At 43.1% G+C, this 14104-nt stretch overlaps 1 protein-coding gene across 2 annotated transcripts; it reads left to right on the top strand.

Moving 5' to 3' along the window:
* Window positions 1-1889: 1889 nt before the first annotated feature.
* On the top strand, window positions 1890-5853 carry LOC142192101 (C-C motif chemokine 19-like). 2 transcript variants are annotated; one of them, XM_075262394.1, is made up of 4 exons: window positions 1890-2013; window positions 4208-4334; window positions 4428-4527; window positions 5750-5853. In XM_075262394.1, the coding sequence occupies exons 1-4, from the start codon at window positions 1953-1955 to the stop codon at window positions 5765-5767; spliced, it is 306 nt and encodes a 101-aa protein (XP_075118495.1). In that variant the 5' UTR covers window positions 1890-1952; the 3' UTR covers window positions 5768-5853. The 2 variants fall into 2 exon arrangements, with proteins under 2 accessions (XP_075118495.1, XP_075118494.1); XM_075262393.1 differs by having other exon boundaries at window positions 1896-1996.
* The last annotated feature ends 8251 nt before the right edge of the window (window positions 5854-14104 follow it).

Below are 14104 nucleotides of genomic sequence, written 5' to 3'. Positions count from 1 at the left end.
CCTATATATCACAGAGCTCAGCTTCTCTCCTCTATCATATAACCCTATATATCACAGAGCTCAGCTTCTCTCCTCTATCATATAACCCTATATATCACAGAGCTCAGCTTCTCTCCTCTATCATATAACCCTATATATCACAGAGCACAGCTTCTCTTCTCTATCATATAACACTATATATCACAGAGCTCAGCTTCTCCCCTCTATCATATAACACTATATATCACAGAGCTCAGCTTCTCTCCCTCTATCATATAACCCTATATATCACAGAGCTCAGCTTCTCTCCTCTATCATATAACCCTATATATCACAGAGCACAGCTTCTCTCCTCTATCATATAACCTATATATTACAGAGCTCAGCATCTCTCCTCTATCATATAACCCTATATATCACAGAGCTCAGCTTCTCTCCTCTATCATATAACCCTATATATCACAGAGCTCAGCTTCTCTCCCTCTATCATATAACCCTATATATCACAGAGCTCAGCTTCTCTCCTCTATCATATAACCCTATATATCACAGAGCTCAGCTTCTCTCCTCTATCATATAACCCTATATATCACAGAGCTCAGCTTCTCTCCTCTATCATATAACCCTATATATCACAGAGCACAGCTTCTCTCCCTCTATCATATAACCCTATATATCACAGAGCTCAGCTTCTCTCCTCTATCATATAACCCTATATATCACAGAGCTCAGCTTCTCTCCTCTATCATATAACCCTATATATCACAGAGCTCAGCTTCTCTCCTCTATCATATAACCCTATATATCACAGAGCTCAGCTTCTCTCCTCTATCATATAACCCTATATATCACAGAGCTCAGCTTCTCTCCTCTATCATATAACCCTATATATCACAGAGCTCAGCTTCTCTCCTCTATCATATAACCCTATATATCACAGAGCACAGCTTCTCTTCTCTATCATATAACACTATATATCACAGAGCTCAGCTTCTCCCCTCTATCATATAACACTATATATCACAGAGCTCAGCTTCTCTCCCTCTATCATATAACCCTATATATCACAGAGCTCAGCTTCTCTCCTCTATCATATAACCCTATATATCACAGAGCACAGCTTCTCTCCTCTATCATATAACCTATATATTACAGAGCTCAGCATCTCTCCTCTATCATATAACCCTATATATCACAGAGCTCAGCTTCTCTCCTCTATCATATAACCCTATATATCACAGAGCACAGCTTCTCTTCTCTATCATATAACACTATATATCACAGAGCTCAGCTTCTCCCCTCTATCATATAACCTATATATTTCAGAGCTCAGCTTCTCTCCCTCGATCATATAACCCTATATACCACAGAGCTCAGATTTTCTCCTCTATCATATAACTGTGGCTCACGGTCACAGGTCGCATTTAGACAATCATTAGATGCATTACATTACATTGCAAAAGTATAATCCTCATATCATAAATTAAAAGTCACCATGTAGCCCCAGCCTCTGTTTCCAGATAGAGACATCAGTCTTTCTTAAAATGAACACCACATGACCCCCCTCCTTATATTTCTGCAGGAGCAGAGCCTGTGCTATAAACTTAACCTTGCTTTGCAAACAGTCTTTTCAGGGTTTATTGGGGGGTGGGGGGGTTTATTTATTACACAAGGAGAAGACGAATAACTAGAATATCAGGAATCTCTCCAAAATGTAAGGGGAAATACATTGCAAAAGGGGAATTTTAGAGCTTGGACCACCCCTCCAAATATTGGAGGAGGGGGGATACCAGCAATCCAGCCCTCTGCACTACCTTTGTGTGTATACAAGGGCTGGCCATAAAATACAGTAGTGAAAGTGAAGCTTGAGGATAAATACAGCTGCTGTCCTGCACCGATCACAGCGAGTCTGACAACCTCACAGAGTGGATGTATCCATATTCCAGCTGTGAACATCTGTCCTTACTCCAGCGATGGCCCCGACTACCCTCGTTGTGCTCCTTGTGGTCTCCTCCATGTATGTGATTTCCCAAGGTAAGAACTCTTTCTCTAAATGATAATTTATTTGGCAGATTCTTTTATTTTTTACATTTTTAATTTGTCATTTTTGGATTTTTTTTGTTTTTCACAATTTTCTGGGACTGCAGGAATATAGTGTGGCTGTATAGAAACTTTATTGTCTATGGTCTTCGGTAACGCAATGGTCAATCCAATCCTACAACTCCGGCAGGGTTCGGAGGGGGTTGTAGTTATAGCTGGAGGCTACAGGTTGGAGATTACTGAGGATGGATTGGTATTAATTGATCTTTACTCTCAGCAACTTTGGTGATGGAGAGCTAATGGTGTTTGTTTCAGTTGAATGTATCAGGTTGCTCTGTATACTGTAGATAGGACAGGTATGGACAAGAGCAGGGGTCAGCAACCTTTGACACTACAATTCCCAGCATGCTTGATTAGCTTTAATATTGTATGCATGCTATCTATTCTAGCTCCACAACAGCTGGACAAGGGAAACATATCCTTATGGATGACCATGCTGGGTTCTGTTCACACTGTCATTGAAGACGCCACTATTGGCAAGCTCTGCAGATTTCATGAACAGATTACACTGCATGCTTACATTTCCCATCAATGATGCAAACCACAGTGGAAACTGATGGATCCTATTATAAGTTAATGGGGTCCATAAGGTAACGGGGTTGTACATTGTGCTTTCTGCTTTCTATTACTGTAATGTCCCTTGTATTAACATTTGACACATTAGTCTGCCTTGTTATAAGATATATAATTTACATTGTGTTTCCCCTGCACAAATGTGCGGGGGATTGAGGAAGGAGGGGGGGGGGGGGTTTGCTCCAGGGGCCGAATTTACATTAAACATCCCATTATAAAAAATGAAACCAAAGTAGTGATCTTTGGGCAACCATTTGGAAGTATACGACTGGGTTTCCGATTTTTTTTTTTTTTTTTTTTTTTTTTTTTTTTTTTTTTTTTTCTGCAAGTTACCGTATACTGCAACCAGCTATACTATTCAATGCATACAATATACAGTATATAGGCATCAGTTTAACATATGACTTAGGAACATGCGTTAAATGTGCGTCTACTGTGCAATTTTATTGTTTAGTATGTAGAATACATGAAATAGTATTGTGGTGTTGTCGGTACATATTATATCACAAGGATACATTGTTATACCACAAAAAGAAAAGGAAGAAGCTGCGGTGTCTACAATGGCTACTATATTAGACCAGAGAGGTTTCAGTACAAGTTAATGGAGTGTTAATAATAAATGAAACGTTCTATCTATCTATCTATCTATCTATCTATCTATCTATCTATCTGCTTAGTGAAGGGGTCTTAGATCTAAAGATGACACTTTCAAGATTGCAAATCACCAAAGCAAGGTGAACAAACGGAGAGCTGGGAAATTTCAGCTCTGAAGCCTGCAAAATAGTGAATGCAGCTCCTCAGTATAATAGAGGCTGTCAGGCAATGCTGGGAATTGTGGTTTCATTACAGCCAGAGATCCGTGGGTTGGAGACCAATGGCTTAGACAATCTGACCACGTTTTGTTATAAAAATTTATATAATTTTAGCAACTGCTTTATAGGATAGAAAATATATTACACTTCTTCCATCTGTAGTAATACAAGGATATCTGTCACAAGTGTATTGTTAGAAACGTTCCAGTATAACTTGTCATTTATTCCTTTAACCCACTGTTCATAGGCTAAGTAGTCATGTGGGTGGTCCTAACCAGTGATGACACCTTTCCCTTTATTAATATGCATACATATTGCTGTCAATAATTAATTAGCCACGCCCACTAGACTCCTAAGCGCTGGAAGAACAGAAATTTGAAGGGGTTGTGCTGGATTCAAAAACATGGCTGCTTTCTTCTTCTTCTCGGGAAGTGACATCACGTGTGTTTATCACATGACAATACCACATCTCCATCCCATTAAAATGAATGGGACTGAGCTGCAGAAAGGCCATGTGATCAAAGCACATGATGTCACAAGAAAGCAGCCATGTTTATGAAGTCCTGCCCTATAAATGAGTAAATAAAGGATAATCTTAAATCCTGTCTCGCAATGTGATATATCGATCTGCTCCACTCCTCCTGCTCTATAACATGCCGCTGGTAGATTCCACTGCATTTTATCATGACAAGATCCCTTTTATATCAATCTGTATTATGCACTAAACATTGTCATTCTTGCAGTGTCTTCTGCTACTATGCTGACGTCTGACTGTTGCCTGACCACCAAAGACAAGGAGATTCCCTATAACAATGTGAAGTGCTACATGCAGCAGACTGCGGCCCAGGGCTGCTATCTCGATGCCATTATGTAAGTGTCCGCCAGATACGTCTAGATATATAAAGTGTCATGGGACATTGTCAATTGTGTAATGGACCTAATAAATGTTCCCTTTCTACCTAGATTTGTCACCCGTAAGAACAGGCACTTGTGCGCCCCACCCAACTCGGCTTGGGTAAAAAATTTAATGGCAAAACTAGACAAGCACAAGCCGCATTTCAAGGTAAGTTGTGAATATTTCATTGTATATTTCCTGAATTATCCTTTGGGTTCTTTCTTTACCGATCCCTTGTGGCATTTCATCTTATGGCTTCAGTTGGATTGCCATGTGAAAATTTTGGTAAAATTTTTTATACAAAACGGACAAAGATAAAACACGTCTGTTTTATAGAAAACCATATACAATTGTCCAGAAATGTGAATAGGCTCATAGGTGGCTTCGTGATGGCTGTGTCGTGTGAATAAGCCCTAAAAGAAAGACTTAGGCTACATTCACATGACAGTGACTTTTTTAAAGGTGTTGTCCCATCACAAGGATCCTATCTATACTGCTTGATAATGTGAATGTAAGACTTTTCCTAAATACATTGCTTCAGTAAAACTGCTTTGTTTCTCCACTATCTTACTTTATTCATTTTTTCTTTTTTTGACACATCCCTTGACTTATCTGGTCTCTGCTGCACTGAGGGGGGAGGGGCTAAGTGCACGGGAGCGAGCCTGGAGGGGGAGGGGGTAGTTTACCCTTTGGGGGGAAGGGGCCGCCAATACAGACCCGGCATCCGCTGTAATAGAGAGGCGGATGCCGGGGAGTGTAGACGCCGGCACAGATGCACAGACGCCAGCACAGATGCCAGCAACATCGCTATGCCCCTGCCCTGCATGAAGCCAGCAGCGGCAGGAGCGATGCTGCTATTCCAGGGGGGTGGAGGAGCGGAATAGCAGCATCGCTTCTGCAGCTGCTTGGCTTTGTATATGTGAATACAGACCCGGCATCCGCTGTAATAGAGAGGCGGATGTCGGGTCTGTATTCGCATTGTGAAGGCTAGACTGGTCTATGAGCGCGCACGCAGGGCCAGCAACATCTCACCGCTTGGCTTTGCATATGTGACCCCGCCACCAATGACGCAACAAAGCAGGAAGACAGAAGATTTTACAACCCCTTTAATGGGTGTCTCACAGGGGTATTCATCTCACAGTCAGGGGGGTATTCACGTGTCCAATACTGACCTACATGACTGTGTTTCTGATTGATCTCTGACTTCCGATATCAAAGAGGACCTTTAGGATAAGGTGCGGTTTTTCCCACAGCACCTTTAACCGAGAGTCCGCAGAGATTTCCTTTCTTCTTATATTATACCCATAGGGAATCCGCCGGCGTTTCTGTAGGTATAATTGATTTGCTGTGATTTCCTTTCCTGACCCATCTTGTGTTTGCTTTTCTTCAGAAAACATGTGGCCGCTAAATATTGCTGGACACCGACTGTTGGAGGCGCCAGAGGGCGGTGAAGAAGAAAGCGTGATCGGTGGAGTTCGGCTATGCTGCCCCCACTTCGTGCAATGATGTAAATCTGCTCCTTTCCTGCCTGATGTAACCATTGAATTATATTCTGTGATCCTTTACCTTGTTCTTGGTGTATCTTTGGTGCGGGAAGATAAAAACTTTAGTATCAGCCTCAGGACAGTACGAAATATCTATCATTCAGTAACCTGGCCATATCTTTCCTGCTCCATGTTACAGAATACTACATAGCTATTGTACATTACTTTATTGTATTTCATTTATATGTGAAGTTGCAAAAATTGCACAAAACTTATAAAATGTTCTTGCTCCTTCTTGCTGCAGCTTCGAAGTTCTAGGGTAGAACCACTAATGTCTTAGATTTTTATAAGATGATATGTACTAGGGTTATATAGACAGTACCTTATCGTCTCTTAAAGGGAGTCTGCCATTATGAACTCTGTCCTGCATATAGATAGGTTAGGGTCACCTGAATCACAGTGTTTTCCCCTTGTGAATCGTTACCCCCGTTGCTGAGATATCATTGTTTTTGTCAATATGCAAATATACTCTTTGGAGCAACGAGGTCACCGCCATTGCTCCAAAGATGAAAGTGACACCTCCCATGTTGTTCCAAAGAACGACTTTGCAAAAATAGCAATATCTTGGTTATGGATACATTGATTCACAAGGGGAAAACACTATTTGATTCCGGTGACCCTAACCTAACCTATCTATCTGCAGTGTTGGGCTGACATGATGATGTTCTGGTGACATCACATATTTCATTTGCTTACAGAGACAATTTCACATTCATATTACAATATACTAACATCCATACTTTTTTTTTTTTTTTTTTTTTACAAGAAGTGGTTGTACGGTATTCTAAAAGAAAGGTTAGAAACACTGCCCCAGCCGCCTACAGGTTGCATATGGTATTGCAGTTCGGCCTTATGAAAGGCGTCACCTTTCTGTATATAGGGGGTAGGTACATTTGGTGTTATAATTCAATCCTCTACAATTCAGCAATTCTAAAATACTGAGTCACTTTAATTTTGTAAGCAATTTATTTTTTTCCTTTAAATGTGAATGTTTTTTCCAATGTAAAAAAAACCATAATATCTACATTGTGACAATCCTTAATTTTTTCAATATTCAATAAATATATATATATTTGTTCTTTATTAATATATTTTTATATAAGATTTATGATATTTTCTAGTGATTCAAGTTATATTGTTATCTGGATTATTTGGTAGCTTTGGTTTACAGGAGGGCTTTGGGATATATCCCTGAGATCTAAGCAAAAGGAGACAAGGCAAGATCCCTTGTAGGATAAACACCTTGTCTTACATTGTCCAATACTTTTGAGCATTGTGCTGTTACTGTAAAGAATCCTTTCCTATATCGGTAATAAAGACATCTTTCCTTGCACATAGATTGTGTCCTCCGGCCTCTTGAGTAGATATCATTCAGTTCGGGTTTGTTTCCAAGTCAGCTTCATAATGGATTGGGTATAATAGGCCCCTGATATAGGTAATAGGGTCCTGGCTGTGTCCCCTCACTCATAGCTACAGGCAATTGCCACTCATAAGCATGTTCCTCTCTTCTGATATACCAAAGTCTATTTACCTCTTGTTTGATGATATGCAAGGAGAATAAATGGTGCAATTAGGGGAAATAATAATAATAATAATTATTATTATTATTATTATTATTACTTGGTTCTGTTCAATTGCTTTCCGAATCCTGCTGACATTATTAATAGTATGTCCCCCAAATTTCTTCATCTCTTTACAGCTTATAGTGATCAGATGTCATGGTCTCTTACTATAAACTCTTCCAAATTTTGGGGAGAATTTATTAAGAGTGCCATTCTGTCTCTTAAAAATTCAGGCGCACAGAATGGAATCCAATGTCATTGCCAGGGTTTCCTGTATAACTCAGACCAATTTTTCGGTATCTCTGACCGGGTCCTCCTTGCAATTTTCTCTTCTCTGTCTACTCTTGTAAAAGTGATGAGCAGGGTGCAGGAATTTGGAATTGGCTCATCTTTGGAGTAAAAACTGTGTGTAACAAAGATATGCCACAACTATTCTGACATATAGGGAACAGGAAATTCCTTCTATTATTTAATTTGCAATGAGATGGGTCAATCAGTCAACTAGTAGACTTTTACTATATGTCTTATTCCCTGTATGACTCAATCATTGGAAGAATAACTATAGAAATCCTACAAATCTATTGTTAATGGATGATGGTGATGATGTCAAGTGATGGTGCACACAAGGAAGAAATGCATTTCATTCTTACAAACTTAAGGCAGCTCATCCAAGTGTATCCAGATAGCGATTGTTTATATTATTTGCTTTGTTAGAACAATGTCTTGTGGTTTTGGGGTCTTTTTTATATTAAATGTGATTTTAAATAAAATAATTAAAATTTAAATGTTGCTTCTTGTGATTTCTTCATCTGTTTGTTGCTAAAAAGACTGAACTTCAAGTTTTCCTGTTTTTTTTTTTTTTTTTTGACGATTTTATTGTGTTAGTTATCACTAGACTCATCTTCAACACTTCCATAGCTTAAAGCAGAGGGAATACACTCCAGATTCACTGCGCTTGCGCCCAATGTCCAGCATATGCACCATGAAATAGGATGTACTACCCAGCATCAATAAAGAGTGCACAGTATTGTATTGTTAGCGGCCATTTTCCCATGGCCTGTGCAGCTGCGCAGTCTGCTCTGCTCTAGGCCCGAAGCCTAGAAGTTACGAGCCTGCGCTGGAAGAAGACATTGAAGATGACGCTGTGGATGAAGAAGGAGGCGGCACTGGAGACGCTTCTCTGGCAGCGGTGGGGACGCCCCCATCGCTGTTTGAGCGCTGGGGCCCGCCCCCATCGCTGCGAGAAAACTCATTTGCATACCGGTAAAAAATGGTATTTCTAAGGAACGGCGCAGGCTATTCTGACGTCTTATATACACGAGTGGTCTTTTCTCAACTAGAACAACTGTATGGCAATTAATTATAAAATGTAAATCTTTATTTAAGAATATTTAAAAAGACATATATATATATATATAGTGATAACACACAAAGTGATCAGTGTTTGCACCCTCTTATTACTATGGACGGATCACACATTAATGCAATTAAGCTAGTGTGAAGAGGGGGGTTGCACTAAACACTGTAAAGAACTTGCACGCTTCAAAGGAAAGCGTGCCAGATACAAAAACGCTTAATTAGCCATCCACTGTTGTAAAGTGACCCAGTAAACACAGTGTGAGTCATAGATGTACTGCATGCAGAAGACGGAAAGCTCAGAACGGAGACCCGAACGCTAGTGTGGACCTAGCGTAAGCTGTTGTTTCTTATCACATAGGGCAAGTCAGGGCACAGACTAAGGTATAAACCTATCCACAGTGGATTACACAAGACAAACGGGGTGTGGAAGAAAACAAAGACTGGTCTCAGGTATGTAAGTACAGGGCCAACGTATATAAAGGAACACCTATTCCTATCAATATCCCTACGTAGCTATCTCAATTGCACTCCAATTAACCTCTACTAGCCTGTCTCGATTGTAGTTGTCTCTTTCAAATTGTAATTCTCTCTACGCGTTTCCCTTACAGCTCATTCATTAGCTATCAGTTCATCAGGAGAGTTAGATAAGAGTGTAAATAGACCCCAAGCATAATTCGGTTAAAACCGCAGTTCTCGGCGACGATGGTGGACGCCGATACTTGTGATAATAAAGCCAGCGAGCGCTCGCTACACAGCTCTATATATATGTAACAACAAGCTGCCACCAACCAATCCGATCTCAACTCTCCGGAGGCTTGGCAGCAAACCACACCCCCAGAATCTAAATGGATAGATGTTCCGGACTGGTCACCATGACACCCGAGACCAGTAACTAGGAATGGCGGGGACCCATGGCGAACTTTTGACATGCCCCCCCCCCCCAAACCGATGCCGAAGACCTCGACCGACCCCCTCCTCCGCACTCTATTATGTCCCTTAGTAAGCCCTGCACACAGTATTATGCCCAATAGTGGCCCCTGCACACACAGTATTATCCCCATGGTGGCCCCTGCACACAGTATTATCCCCATGGTGGCCCCTGCACACAGTATTATCCCCATGGTGGCCCCTGCACACAGTATTATGGCCCATAGTGTCCCCTGTACACAGTATTATGTCCATTAGTGGCCCCTGCACACAGTATTATGTCCATTAGTGGCCCCTGCACACAGTATTATGTCCATTAGTGGCCCCTGCACAATATTGTGCTAAATAAATGCACATTGTTTGCTACTCAAGTGAGACTAGGTGCTGATTAATACCGCTGCTGACAATCCCCAATAGTGTCCCCTGCACACACAGTTTTATCCCCCATAGTGTCCCCTGCACACACAGTATTATCCCCCATATTGTCCCCTGCACACACAGTATTATCCCCCATAGTGTCCCCTGCACACAGTATTATCCCCCATAGTGACCCCTGCACACAGCGTTATCCCCAATAGTGTCCCCTGTATACAGTATTATGTCCCACTGTGGACCCCATAAACAATTATTATAGTAATAATCGGAGACCCGGGGGAATAAAAACATTAAAAAAACAGAAACAGTTGCTTACCTGTCCCCCGGCTCCTAGGCTGTCGCCCGCCGCTCTTGTCCTGCTTTAATGACGTCGCACATCACATGACCCGGGAAGCAGGCCCGGGTCATGTGACGTCAGACACGAATGACGGAGGCCTGGCAGGATCGTGGAGAGGTAAGTAACACTGTTTGTTATGTTCCCTTACCTCTCCCGGTCGGCCGATCATTATACTCGGGGGTCTGCAAAGACCCCCAAGTATAATGATAGTGTTTGTGGGCTCGCGGTGTCACTTGCCGATCCCGGCCCAGCCAGGATCAGCAAGTGAATAGGGCCCGTATCGGCCTATTTAAAAAAATAAAAAAAACGCAGCAGTAGCGGCTGTCACCGGGCCCCCTAATGGCCCGGGCCCTGTGGCAGCCGCCTCCGCTGCCTCTACGATAGTTACACCACTGCCTGAGACGCTTATCACTGCAGGACGGGGTCAGTAAGTAAACACGATCATCCCTCAGAATAAGAACTAGATACTCTACACCAGGGGTGCTCAGTACGTCGATCGCAATCTACTGGTCGATAGCAAAGGACATATGGGTCGATCGCGGGATGCAGCCAGGGATCCTTGGTGTCTGCTTGTTCACAGTGCAGGCTGAGAGTCGACTCTCAGCCTGCGCTGTGAACAAGCACTCCTGACACTTGCAGGTCGGGCAGCAGCAGCTCCGGGGGATGACGTGCTCCCCGCTCTTAGGGATGGAGGGAGTTGGGGTGCTCCTTGTTCACAGCGTAGGCTGCCGCAGCCCCAGCCTGCCAGTGTCCTGAGATAACTCTCAGCATGTGCATTGAACAAGCAGACACCGGGGATCCCTGGGCGGCCACAGAACGCCGCTGTCTCCTGCGAACAGTAAAATGTTCGATATTCGTTTTTGAATAGCTGCTCAATATTCGACTATTTGAATGAATATCGAATCCCATTATAGTCTATGGGAGAAAATGCTTCGCTACTGGGGATCCCACCATTCGACTCAGGAGAGTCACCAAGTCCACTATGACACCCCAGGAAATGATGCCAGCACCTCTGCAATGCAACTGGGACAGCAGGGAAGCATGTCTGGGGGCATCAAGTACTTTTATTATGTCGGGATCCCCTTTCAGCTTGTGATATGCCGGAGCTGACTTTTTCCCATAGGAATGCATTGACCAGTGTACTGCATTCGGCCAATCAACGCTGGTTCTGCCTGAGGAGTCTAAAATCGGTTCACAGAATTTTCCATTCTGGTCTAATTTTAGACTCCGCCTCCTCCGGCAGAACCAGCGTTGATTGGCCGAATGCTATACAATGACCAATCAACGCTGGTCAATGCATTCCTAGGGCGAGATGAAGCAGAGCTAGCCGTGCTACACCCAACCATCCCTCCAACTACTCCTACTGTCACACACACAGCTCTGCACTACTGCCAACCATCCCTCCAGCTACTCCTCCTGTCACACATATCTCTGGTGTAACAGAGCTCAGCACACACTCAGCTCTGCTACATCTTTACACTCTGTTGTAGAGATGTAGCAGAGCTGAGTGTGTGCTAAGCTCTGCTACACACGAGATGTGTGTGACAGGAGGAGTAGATGGAGGGATGGTTGAGAGTATTGCAGATACACTAGAGATGTAGCAGAGCTGGCCGATGTTAGCAGTCTGATGCAGCAGAGCTGAGTGTGTTAGTCTGCTGCATCAGACTGCTATATCTGTCAGCTCTGCTACATCGGGCCATGCACTCAGCTCAATTCCAGAGCAGTTGAGCTGAGTGTGCAGTATCGGATTAGCCCCCTCCCCCCCACCGTTGTCCACTTACCTGCAGCTCCCAGCTCCTCTTCTTGGTCCGGTGCGGTCCTCTGTCCGGTCTTCAGAGCGCCCTCTCCCCCGACTAGTATTATAGAGAAGGCGGGGCTTAGGAGAGTGTGGGCGGGGAGTTTCCCCACCCAGTACTCGCCCACACTCTCCTAAGCCCTGCCTTCTCTATAATACTAGTTGGGGAGACGGGGGCAGGGCGCTCTGAAACCCGGACCGTGGACCAAGAACAGGGAGCTGCAGGTAAACGGACATCGGAGGGGTTTGGGGGGGCCGTTTGGTGTGTGGGGGGGTTGTAGTACTAACACGCTCAGCTTGGCTATTCCTTAGTACTACTAACACATTCAGCTGGGCTATTACACTAAGGAATAGCCAAGCTGAGCGTGTTAGTAGTACTAAGGAATAGCCAAGCTGAGCATGTAGGAGAGCTGGCAGATATGCAGCAGACTAACATGCTCAGCTTGGCTATTCCTTAGTACTACTAACACGCTCAGCACGGCTATTACACTAAGGAATAGCTGAGCTGAGCGTGTTAGTAGTACTAAGGAATAGTCAAGATGAGCTAGTCGTGTAGTGCAGAGCTCTTTCATCTCCGGTGTCTGGAGTAGCCAGGCTAACCGCACGGGCCCTGCTATATCTCACTATAGGAATGCATTGACCAGCGTTGATTGGCCAGTGTACGGGCATTCGGCCAATCAACGCTGGCCAATGCATTCCTACGGGAAAAAGTCAGCTTGCGCATATCGCAAGCTGACAGGGATCCCGACAAGATAGAGCCCCAAAGAGCTGGGTGAGTGACATTCCCCCCTAAATAAAGGTTATCCCTAGCTAACCCTGCCTGTAGATCTGTCCCTGTCTTACATTCATACAGTTCACAGTCCCAAATTAGTCGAATGGTAAATCCACCATTCGTCTAAATTGGAGGTTATCTGTTTCCGGCCGCCAATTCCTTTTTCCGATTTTTTTTCACTGCCTCCATTGTCGTATTTCCTGTCCCACCTCCCCTGTGCAGTTATTGTTGCAAAAAACGCGCCAGGGTAGGTGGGAGGGGAATCAAATTTTTAGTGAGTTTGCCACCTGGTGTTCGATTGGAATCGAACACCTTGAACTGCCTGATATTCGATCGAATATCAATTCCATCGAACGCCATTCGCTCATCTCTAGTTACTATATAAACTGGTTACGTCTGAGGTAGCCCAACGATAAGTATTTTTCCACTGTAAAGGGAGTATCTCCTCTATTAATTTTGCTGAGTCCCTTAAATATGAAGGTAATCTAACCACATATTTTTGCAATATAATGTCCACATACTCTGAGAGATTACGCGTTATTATTGGTCACCCGGGGGGGATTCTTAATATCTTTATGCACCTTCGGAAGATGATAGAAAAGTGCAACTGATGGATTTTTGATATCCAGGTAAGCTTTTTCTTTCTCTGTTAATATACCTTGGAGAAAAGCATCAGCTGGCTTTAAATAGAGTGTAAAGAGAGGTTTGTTTATATCCCTGTGTCCTCCATGCGGAGAAAAGATACAGGTTTTTAATATATATAAAAAAAAAAAAAAAAACTTGCAAGTCTTCAGTAGGTGATACCTTTTTTAATGGCTAACTCATAATGATGACAGAATATAACATTTCGAAGCTCTCAGCTTCTTCTGCAGATATATCTAAAAACACTTTCTGCAGGCTGCATATTTATGTGTAACTGGACACAGGGATAGGATTTCAGGAGGGAGGGGGGGAAGAGGCTATATATATACTAGATACATATAAAAACAAATAATCAATTCCCAGTTCCCAGGTTCTTTATCTTTCGGCTTATCAGTGTTATCCTCTCTCTGACTACTGATAATGGCCATTATC

The sequence above is a fragment of the Leptodactylus fuscus genome, chromosome 1, assembly GCF_031893055.1.
Source record: "Leptodactylus fuscus isolate aLepFus1 chromosome 1, aLepFus1.hap2, whole genome shotgun sequence".
Classification (NCBI taxonomy): Eukaryota; Metazoa; Chordata; class Amphibia; order Anura; family Leptodactylidae; genus Leptodactylus; species Leptodactylus fuscus.
The sequence above is the reverse complement of the archived record's forward strand: the minus strand, read 5'-3'. Positions and strand labels throughout refer to the sequence as shown.

Coding starts and splice junctions, on each gene's coding strand:
- LOC142192101 (XM_075262393.1), top strand. CDS start 1,909: ATGTATCCATATTCCAGCTGTGAACATCTGTCCTTACTCCAGCGATGG. Junction 1,997..4,207: donor CTCCTTGTGGTCTCCTCCAT/GTATGTGATTTC, acceptor TCATTCTTGCAG/TGTCTTCTGCTACTATGCTG. Junction 4,335..4,427: donor TGCTATCTCGATGCCATTAT/GTAAGTGTCCGC, acceptor CTTTCTACCTAG/ATTTGTCACCCGTAAGAACA.